This window comes from Mauremys mutica, chromosome 3 (genome assembly GCF_020497125.1).
Source record: "Mauremys mutica isolate MM-2020 ecotype Southern chromosome 3, ASM2049712v1, whole genome shotgun sequence".
Taxonomy (NCBI): Eukaryota; Metazoa; Chordata; order Testudines; family Geoemydidae; genus Mauremys; species Mauremys mutica.
Genome location: NC_059074.1, coordinates 111,337,682 through 111,349,334, shown reverse-complemented (window position 1 = coordinate 111,349,334; position 11,653 = coordinate 111,337,682). Strand labels below are relative to the sequence as shown.

Genomic DNA, 11,653 nt, shown 5'->3' with positions numbered 1-11,653 from the left:
AAGAAAAAAGGAAGTGTTTAGAACACTTGTGGATGCTGTGAAGTCACATGCAGAACTTGAGGCTGGCAACTGCTATAAAAGTTAACAGGCCCATGACTGAGAATTTGCAGCAGCGATTCTTCATGACTCCCATTCCAGCTGGTTTTAAGTCAGCCAGCAGTTATGTACTTGTTGCCGTTGCACTTCTTGCCTCAGTGCCTTGCAGCTCTTGTGAAGAGTTTAAAGAAACTTGGGGTTATCATTATACAAATCACAGCATAACTCAATTGTTAGCTCTCTTTTGTAGCTCAACATCTTAACGATGATCAAGATGCATGGTAAAATGTAAACGGGAAAGTTATTTCATCTTAGAATATGTGGTGGTGAAGGTTAGTTGAATGTTCCAAAAATCTGTGCGTCTGATGAGACAACTTGTTTTTTCCATTAAGAACACAACTGCTATGAGAGGTTTTTGCCAGTGGCCAATGCAGAATGCTAGCTAGGACTGCCCTCCTGTGGCAATAGAATGCTCAACCTTATTTGCTTATGGCAAGCGAGCAGGACTAAGCACAGGGGTAGTCAATAGGCAAACCACAGGCCAAATCTGGACCACCAGATGCTCTTGAATGGACCCCAAAATTGTTTTGTGTGTTTTTTATTATTTTCTCTGGAGTCTGGACCTTGACCAAGAAATTTGGACCTTGACAAAAAATAATTTACTCCCCTGATTTGTATGTACACAAAACTATTAATAAGTAAGGCCAGAGGGCCATTGTGATTATCAATTCTGATCTGCATAACAATTAATTCCCCTGAATTAATTTGTTTCTGAACAGGTCTTTGAGAAACACATCCAATCTTGATTTTAAAATAGCCAGCGATGGAGAATCCAATACAACATTTTTCAAGCATTAATTACCATCGTCTTATTTGCATCTTATTTCCAGCTTGAATTGGTCTAGCTTCAACTTTTAGTAGTTGGGTCTTGTAATACCTTTGTCTACTAGACTAAAGAACCCTTTATAAATTTTCTGTTCCCTGTGCAGGTATTATAGATTGTGAACAAGTGGTCTCTTAACTTTCTCTTTTGTTAAGCGGAATACATTGAGCTCCTGGAGTTTCACTATAAGGAATATTTTCCAACTCTTTAATCATTCTCATGACTTTTCTCTGAAACCTGTCCAATTTATCAACTTGTTTCCAGTAGCAGCCAAGTGCACAGATAATTTAGTCTCCCTACTTCTACTCAAAATATGCTCTTTACACATCTAAGGATCACCTCAGCCCTTTTGATTGCAGTGTGGCACTAGGAGCTCAAGTTCAGCCAATGATCTGCCCCAATTCATTTTCAGTCATTGCTTTCCAGGATAGAGTCCCCCAGTGTGTAAGTCTGACTTATACATGTAGAAACAAAGAATATAACTTTACATTTTGCTTTATTAAAATGCATAGTGTTTGCTCAAGCAAACTTAAAGTAATCCAGATTGCTCGGTATCAGTGACTCATCCTCTTCATTATTTACCACTCCTCCAAGCTTTGGATGAGCTGCACATTATCACTGATGATTTTGTTTTCTTCCAGGTCATTGATAAAAATATTAGATAGTGTAAGGCTAAGAACCAATTCTTGTGGGACCCCACTAGACAGCCTCCCAATGACAATTCCTCATTTACAATTGCATTTTGAGACTTATAAATTAGCAAGTTTTTAGTCCACATAATCCACCATGTTAACAGCATTATTTAGATTGCAAAGTCAAGCACACAAATGTTTGGAAATGCCAGATTTATGGCTTTCTGTGCAATCTGAATTCTGCCTCGTCTACACTGAATTAGGCAGGGGTTCTGTGGGAAACAATGTGATCATGTAATTAAAGATATCAGAATGTACACACAGATTGCATGGGCAGCAGTAAATCTGACACGTCTTAATGGTTGAGTGCTCGACTTTGCAACCCAAATAGTTAAGGTTTTTTGTTTTGCAGGGTGGGGTGGGGGGAAGGGGTGCTGTCTTTTAAAAAGAAAAAGTGTAAACATTCTTTTCTGTGTAAGTGTCAATCCCCCATCAGATAGCAGCAGCACCTTTAACACCACAGCACAGAGTGCTACCACTTGAGGTACAGTTAATTATGTTATAATATAAAAAATAATAGCTTGCAGAAGCTGTTATCCCAAAGAGGGAGTGGATGTTGGATCCTAGGTGTGGTCAGCTGAAGGGGATGGGGAGGAGGGCCCAGGCTGGCTTGTCTGTCTTCCTCTCCTACTCCTGAAGTTAAGGATCTGCCTGCCCTCTGTGTAGGGCCCTACCAAATTCACAGTCATGAAAAACACGTCACAGACCATGAAATCTGGTTTTCCCCTGTAAAATCTGTGTGTGTGTGTGTGTGTGTGTGTTTACCCTATACTACACACATTTCACGGGGGAGATCAGCGTTTCTCAAATTGGGGGTCCTGACCCAAAAGCGAGATTATTTTAGGGGAGAGGGTGTCACCGTATTGCCACCCTTCTGTGCTGCCTTCAGAGCTGGGTGCCCAACCACAGCTGCCATTCTCTGACACCCCAGCTCTGAAGGGGGCACCCTGGCAGCAGCAGCACAGAAGTGTAAGGGTAGCAGTACCACAACTCCCCTTACAATAACCTTGCCCCCCCCCATTCCTTTTAGCTGAAATCATGATTTAAAATCCTATGACCGTGAAATTGACCAAAATGGACCGTGAATTTGGTAGGGCCTTATGTTTGTGATATACTGGAGAGGTGGATGGGGTCCGAAGACTGGACGGTTGGGATCAGGGGGTATTTAGTGGAGGGAGCTTAGCCTTGTCCCTGCCCCATTAGGGTTCCCAGAGGGCGTGGATACTGGGGCCATGTGCCACATCCAAGGGAAGCACAGCCTGGATTTTTTCCTTATCCACTTCCCCACTACAGCTACTGTGGCAGCTCCGAGTCCAGCCCAGCTGCATAAACCCAGCTTTAGAATGTTTGTGATTAGTTATTTTGGCACAGTGCCAAAACTTCCCTGACAAATTCAAGTGAGAGAGGGGTTAATAATTTCTCTCTTGGCAAAAGCTGATTTCAGTTGGTGGTACAACTTGTGGCCAGTCAAGCCCTAAAGGCAGGGGTTCCCAGCAGCTTGCCCTAAAATATTTTCTAGCTTCATACTGCTGCATTCTGCATCATTCCATCCAAAAAGACTGGAGGCTTTGCCATAGCTTCAAATAACCCGTTTTATTTTTTTTTAACTGAATTGAATACATGGAATACCCCTCATTTCATTAAAATTTAATTTACTGTCACTACTTTAAAACTTATAGTGAACTGCAGAATTTAGTATTTAAAATGCATAATTATAATAGATGCTACAAGAGGGAAGCTGGAGGTTTTGGGGACTGAGCACCTAGGGACGATGTAAAATGAAATTTGTACTTGAGCAGTTGGATGTTAAAATAACCAGTAGTGTAATATTTAATGTTGATAGTAAAGTTGACATTCAGTTTCAAAATCTACACTCCCCTGAGATGAATGGGGCAGTTCGCACATCTCAGAGCTATTATTTCAGGTTGTCTTCATAACAGTAAAGGCCAGAAACAATTTTTATAATTGAGACGATCAGCTGCAAATTCAACAGGCACCATATCACAGCATACACAGTGCACTGATTTCATCAATGGAAGTTCACAAATGTCTCTATTCCCAGATAGTGAGAATAGAAAAAGAAAATATTTAATTTGGTCTCTTTCAATTATTAGAGATTTACTAAACAATCTTAAAATGTCAGTAGAGAAAAAAATTGCCTTATGATCACTCATTTTGCAAAATAGACTTTATAACTATCTGTTGGGAGTCCCAGGATTATCTTGGAGTCATAGCATTTAAGGCCCGAAGAGACAACCAGATCATCTAATCTGACTTCCTGTGTATCAGAGGCCACTAACCACCGCCCAGCCACTGCCACATCAAGCCCAACCAACAAAATTAGACCAAGTACTATAACCCTCAGGAGAATTAATTAGTATGTGCCACAGGAAGTGAGGTACACCAATGCCTGAGGCCTCTTCGATGCCAGGGAAATGATTCTATGAGCGATACCCAGATGATCCTAGGATGCAATCCATACCCTATATTGCAAAGGAAGGTGGGCAAAAAAATCCAAGGTGACTGCTAATTCCTTCCTGATACTGAATTTCTAAGCAAGACCCACCTGCCAAGTATGTGAGGACCAGCTCCTTGTATCGATTGTCATCTCTCCAGCGGGGCCATCTTTGATGCTCCAGAGGAAGGAGACAAAACTGAGAATACATTGGGGGAATAATACATAGCATCATGAAACTTTCTGATAAGCAGCCTCCTGACTTTGTTGTACAAAAATACATTTACAAATTTTTATGAGTTTTCTGGTCACCCGTTTATGCTTAGAAGTGTCTTTTGGATAGGTTTTTGGACCCTCTCATCCAATAAACTCAGGTCCAACCCTTCCGGATTGGCTGAAAGTCTCCCGGAATTGATCTCCTGGTGGCTACTGAAATCAGTCTGGGAAATTTTAATAGGCCGCTACGTGTGGTTGGCAGCACAGCAGAGCTAAGGCAGACTCCCTACCTGCCCTGGCTCTGCATGGCTCCCAGAAGCAGCCAGCATGTCCCCCTGACTCCTAGATGCAGGGCAGCCAGGGGATCTCGGCACATTTTTCCCACCCCGAGCACCGACTCCACAGCTCCCATTGGCCAGGAACTGAGGCCAATGGCAGCTGCGGGGGCGGTGCCTGCAGGCACCAGTAGCATGCAGAACTACCTGGCTGTCTGAGCCTAGGAGCCCGACATGCTAGTCGCTTCCGGGATCCCACGCCCCAACCCCCCTTCCTGCACCCAAACTCCCTCCCAGAGCCCACACCCCCTCCTGTACTCCAACCCCCTGCCTCAGCCCAGTGAAAGTGCATGAGGGTGGGGGAGAGTGAGCAACAGAGGGAGAGGGGATGGAGTGAATGCAGGTGAGGCCTTGGAGAAGGGGCAGGAGGCAGAGCAAGTGTGTTTGGGTTTGTGAGATTAGGCAGTTGGCAACCCTAACCCTTCCATATTTGTGTGCACATTTGCCTGCTCTTTGTCACTTTCAGTTCTGCTCTGGCTGCTGCTGTTATTGTACACACCATTTGTGGAGCTTATTGGCAGGCATGCATCAAACAAAAAATGAAACTAATATACCTAAATTGCTGTCAAATGTACAGAAACTAAAATGTTCTAACAGTACTATGCACAGAATTTTCAGAAATATGTTTGTCAAATGGGGAACATCCTTTCTGAATAGAGTAACTGGGTACTATACAATACAATGAAACGACATACAGATCACATCCAGTAGAAAACAATTAACCACGAATTTAAAAAAAAGTCAGTTTGATATCTTTCAGGAGAAATTTGAGTAGTTTATTTTGCCCAATCAGAGCCCTTCAGCATAATGAGACATTCATATACACATATGAACATTTTTCTGAAACATTAATGTATAATACATTTTTCATTTAAAATACCAGCTGCACAGGTATTTTTTATTTACAAAAATATTCCATACTTAATTTTAACTGTTTTGTTATGACAACAGTTGAATTCAAGTACAAGTAAAATAACTCTACACAATCTAACATTTGTGTTTTGTAACAGTACAATTTGCAGTTCATATGAAACTATATTTGTAGACAGATGGATTTGGAACCCTATCTAAAATGCATTTCCCAGTAATAACCCTCAAGAGCTGGGGGGGCTCAGCAAGACTTAACTGAAAAATAAGTTGCAATGAACAAAAAAACCAAAACACACATGTACAAATATACATAAAGCAAGAACGGTACCACAAGCATGCTTACCCAAAAAGTGGGCAATATTAGAAAAAATTACCAATGTTTTTCATTTTTCCCCATTGTGCTCGTACAATGAAGCAGTAGCATAACTAGAAAGCAGCATGTTTCTTCTAGTTCTAACCACTGAACCATAATGGAGCTCAGGTCTACAGTAACTTAGTACTGTTTATTTACATTTTAAAAAGGGAATATTTAAAATATGTTCCCCCCTCTTGCATTGCCTGTTGCTGAATATTATTGGTGCTCCATATACAACTCCTTACATGTTTTAAACAAAGTTTAATGTCTATGAATCACTCTTGACTGGTAATATATAAACAAGTATTAATAAAAGGCATGCAACTGTCAAAAGAAATTACTACAGTTGCATAACAAAATTAAAATAGTTTTTGACGTGCTTTAACTTGAAAAATTAAAAGTAATACTGATTTAGTCACATCTTGTATTTGATTATTTTCTGATTACATCTCTACCTTTAACTGCTATCTCTGGGCCTGGAATTCATTACTCTTTCCTGTAGTGTAAAACATTCCAGAAATACACTGCTATCTTGAAACACTATAACCAAATATAAAGGTCTACAGTACATTTATACAAGACACATGATGATTAGAAATGGGCATAATTTAAACAGCTTTGCTTTTCAATGCAAGTTAAACTGTCAAAATGGAAATAAAGTTAAATCAGATACTTCAGCTGATCCACATACATTTTTCACTTTATCTTCACCCCTCCCCCTCCCAACAGTTAATGTCTGTCTACAAAGTATTTGAAATTTTTGAAGTGGCAGTAAAGTCATTAAAATCCACAGGAAAAGATTCACATAAGACTATATAGGAAACTGGTTAGAATGAGGAAAAAGTGCAACTGAGAAATTACTCTGTAAAGGAAGGCAATCATTGCACACGATTCCAACACCACACGTCAACAAAGCACTGCAATTGCAATCCAATTTCCACCCAGGTAAATCAAACCATGAATAGAAAAAGGAGGGCACTTCAGCCACAAACAATATGCTTTTTAAAACATTCTGAAAACATAATATTGATCAGCAGGAACAAAACTGATGAAGAACCAAAATTAGTGAACTACAAAAGGAAAACTTTAATTGACAAATACATAAAACTCCCTTTTAATATTTGGAAATTATTTAAAAAGCTGAAAAAAAATACCTGAAAAACTAGTAGTTTTTATGTATCTTAAAACAAAAAAATTATGGTAAACATCCAACAACAATCTCCAGCTATTGAGAGAGGTTTTACAATTAGGTTTTGTTTTTTGAAAGTAATACTTTCCCTTCCCTTTATTTTGGAATGTTCCAAAAGGGAGGTTACAGTAAGTATGATTCATTTCTGCAGAATATTTCTAAAGAAAATGGGCTTTTTTTGTTTAGTAATTGTATCTCTATATGAGATATGAATGTATTTTCTTATTATAAGCTTAAAACATAATTTTGTATGGATAATATACATACTTTTTAAGTACTTTGACTTAAATTTTAACACAAGTTTTTTAAATTAAAGGTAAAAGTGTACATATATAAAATCTTCTTTTAAAACTAAAAGTATTTTATAACAGTATGTATAAATATAACAGAGTGCCACTGTATGATCTTGAAACAAATTTGAAAGTGTTGTTGTAATTTAAAAACCACATATGCTGACACAGGGTAAGTGCCTTTCATTAGATTCTATATTGTATATATTTATATACACAATGTTTGCTGACTTAAAGCGCACATTTTCTAAACTATATTCTAAACTGTAATTATCAGCTGTGAAGACTACTCTGTTCTAAGCATTGTGTATTGTATGTGTGTGTGTTTATATACAAATAATGAATCAGAACTACAGAAATATGGAAAGTAAAATTGAGGAATAAAATACCAAGCTTTTAAAGTGCAGGAAATAATTTCAAGTTTAAAGTTCAGGTCAGATCAGTGCTATTTATTAAGCCAGGAAAAAAAATTCACTGCCAAAACAATCACCTTTGGATATAGCTTTCTAATGTAAATTGTCATGCAAGGAGTATCTCAAGCAAAACGTATGTATAAAAATAGACAAAGAATAGAGTTGTAAATTAGTGTAATTCTTTCCAACTGACCATTTTCCAAAGAACAGATCTCTTGAGATGTGGGTCGTGTAACAGTTTCAGACTTATTCGGAACACGCTTATGTTTATATGAAATAACATTCAGAAAAAATTACAACTTGGCAGGATTTCTAAACTCAAGAAATGCTTCTTCAGTTTAAGATAATTAAATTAAATGTGATACACATTATTTAACACAAGTAGCAGCAGTTTCTTGCACTTCCATAAAAAAAAAAGAGAAAAGTAATAGTTCAGTTGTATTCTGATATTTTTCCAAACACAGAAAAAAAGGTTCAAACAACTGAAAAGCTAATCAACAGGATAAAAGGTGGCGTCTCCCCTCTTTGTTTGAAATGTGGCTTCAATGTATAAAATTTGTCCAGTAATAGCAAATAAAATGCCACATAGCTTCTGTATCACAAACTTCCTTCCAAGGAAAAACACTGACAAGCAACATTTTAGATTAAAAAGCAATTAAAATTGGTTATGTAGTCCCTATAATTGACTAAAGAGCCATTGTGCATTCATTTGGTAAGCAACGATCATTTCACTAATTTTTCAAACTAAGTTATATACCATGACACGTGGGAAACAGAAACGATGCTAAGGAAAATGAGACTCCTCAGTGCCTAAGAAACAGACATCTTCCTTGTTTTCTAGTATATGCTCTCTCATTCCTTCCTATTTTGCTTTGCTTGCTGATGGCTGTCAAATGCTTCATTCTGGGAAGACTAAGCAAGACTTCCTCTTAATCCGATGGGAGCTTCCATGGATCTGACATCAACTTTTGATAAGCACTGCTAAGAGCATCTATCCCAAAGACTGATCAGAATATCTTCTTGGATAGATTCCTGTTGCCCTGAAATGCAGTTCCACTGGGCGAAAGTAATAGAACTACTTGAATTTAAGGGTGAGGGAAAAATTGAACAACCACTTCAGAATTTCTTTTTAAATTGATCTAATGTAAGTTTATCTGGTTTTCTGCTGCTGGATTGCAAGCAAATACAAGATTAATTTATGTTGAATATACAGTAGGCAAACTGACTGCAAAAATGAAATAGGTAGCATACAGAAGAGATTAAACAAATGTGTGGCCAAAACAACCGGAGCTAATATAACCCTTATCTATATGGAGAGCTATCAAGAATTTAGAATGCTGCTGCTTTGCATTTTCATGTCCACATCAGTAACTACTCCTCTTTGGTGCATCATTTTTTTTTCCCAAACAAAAATTTAAATACATAGTCAGACTTGTTATTTTGTGTGATACAGCACAGAATGGCAGGATGTGTGGTACACCCTCAAGTACTGATAAACCAAAAGGCAGTCAGTGAATTCCATTAATTTTATCTTGGGGTGAGAACTTAAGTTATTTCACCAGTTTGTATACAAATTCTGAACACCTTTTCTGGGACAAAATTTACAATTTTTTGAACTGTATTAAGAATAATTAACCCTTCACATCTTGCATCTGTCAAATAATAAGCCAAGTTTACTATAAGCTTATAAACCTATGACAGAATTTTCAATTAGATATAAAACATAACAAATTTTGCCCTGGGAATACCTAAAGAAGAGTGAATGACAAACATATAGAGCTAAGGTGCTAGAAGGAGTTTATCTTAATAATTCAATATGGGAAACTTTACAAAAAAATTCTCCGTTATTTTCTAACTATTCCCCCTTGCAAAACACAATTAGTCACTATTTCCAATTCGAGATTAAAATAACGAAATCACTCAGTTTTTACAATGCAAACATTTTCTTCTAAGGGATTTTTCTTCTCTCTTTCTTTTCAATTCTGTTCATCCCTACAGTTATGGCTTCAGTGCAGCAGTCATACACTAACACAATATGCTGCTTTGATTTAGCACAAATGCTTAATTTTTTTCCTGCCCAAATTTAAAGAGTGGTCCTCCACTTCATGAAATACTAAGAACCTCTTTATTGTTCATTTTTAGTATCATACCCATTTACTGAAAACAGTTTTGCAGACTAACTCCAATTTTTAAGTAGGTCTTGAATGTTTGAAGCTACTGAGATACAGTCTTGAACAGTAGCTCTACAAACAGGATTTAAGAAAAACTAAAAGACTTAACATTAGATGCTTGCCCTTATCCTTGAAACAGCATCTTCACTGAGTTTAAAACTGTTTCAAACCTGAGTCCAAGGTTATTTGATTTGGTAATAAAGAACTAAAGGGGGATATAAGTTAGCTACAGTTTTTGCTTAGAACCATCTCAACAAATTTAATTAAATGGCTGTAAAAAGATATTCCATTAAACATTTATAAAAATTCACAGGATGAATGAAACTGTTAGCCAACGCCAAACATTTTACAAACTGAACCAATAACTAGTTTTTTTTGGGTGGGGGTGAGGTGGAAGGGGGTGCGGGAAAGATTTAGCTGAATGAAAGAAGACACATAAAAGACACTGAAGTATTCTTCTCACCACAGTGGAGATGTTTTCACTTTTCACTTCGCACAGCAATAACACATGAAAACCAGTATGAAACGCAATTCAGTCATGTTATTCACTTGATTTTTTTTAATGCAAAAATGTTTTATCCTTTTGTTTTGCACTTGACAGAGTATGATGTGAATACAAGAATACTAGATCAGGGGTCCTAGAAGAGACTATGAACAGGTCAACTGTATATACATTTTCAATATGGATCTTTCAGACTTCCAGCTTGTCTGATCAAAGAGATGGTAGCAAACAGAGTGCAACTCTTCTTCAGTAATAATGGAAGGGAGGGTAGGTGAAGTCAGCTATTTATAGTTCAGTAAGACAAACACAACTTTATTCCAGCTTTTGGACCCCTGATTTATTGCCTCTCCTCACAGGAGGGTGAAACACTGACAGCAGTTACAACAGAAACTTTTGGCATATGACATATTAACACAGGATTGATCCTGCATTGCCACTGCCCATCTTGCATCTTTTCCCCTTTGCCTCTCTTCAAGTGTCCTGTGTCACCTGTTCTGTTCCCAAGCTCTGAGTAAACCCACAGCTACGACAAACATCCAAGTTTTTGTGTGTGTCTGTTTTAAATATAATGCTCCTCAGTTAAAGCCATATGACTGAGGTAAAACTGTGTATGATTTGTGCTAGGAAACAACACTATCCAATAGACAGTGAATACTCCTCCAACTCCAATGGTCCTGCAGAAATTAATTAAAAGAAAAAAAAAGGACATTTTTCTTCCTCAAGATAAAGTTAAATTGATCTATTTGGATGTAGGTTGTCAGATGTGGTACCACTTCTTATCTTTGCGCTTCATCATAATCTAAAAATAAACAAAAAAGTAAAGATATAAATACAATTAACATTTCCATACAGTGCCACAGACATGCAGAGATACAATCACATAAAAGACAATCAGTTCTTTATTTTTCATTATCTCACAAAGCTTTTTAACATTGTGATGAATTTCTCCAACAGTAATATCAGCAGATTTCATGATAAATCTGCTAAGGGTGAATATGCTGCTGCCTTTCTGGCTCCTGATTGTGAGGGTGACAACTCAACAAGGGCAGGAAATTTCAGTGGCAGGTAGCAAGACAGGTAGAGATCTGGAGGGCCAGCAATGAGGGTATCTGTTCCCGGTGGCTGCTCAGAATGATCAAACTGGGATTTCTGCAATTGTTTGTATGCAGTTGGTCTATCTGCAATTAAGGTCTTCGGGACTCATGTGCATAGTGTAAATAGAACATGTACATAATGTAAATAAAGT

At 37.7% G+C, this 11,653-nt stretch overlaps 1 protein-coding gene across 10 annotated transcripts in view; it reads right to left on the bottom strand.

Moving 5' to 3' along the window:
* Positions 1-5,371: 5,371 nt before the first annotated feature.
* STXBP5 (syntaxin binding protein 5) overlaps positions 5,372-11,653 on the bottom strand; it is a 212,370-nt gene continuing 206,088 nt past the window's right edge. For all 10 annotated transcript variants that reach the window (XM_045009874.1, XM_045009875.1, XM_045009870.1 and 7 more), the window contains one exon: positions 5,372-11,206. In XM_045009874.1, coding sequence (XP_044865809.1) covers positions 11,165-11,206 — 42 coding nt within the window. In that variant the 3' untranslated portion in view covers positions 5,372-11,164. The remainder of the gene's footprint in view (positions 11,207-11,653) is intronic.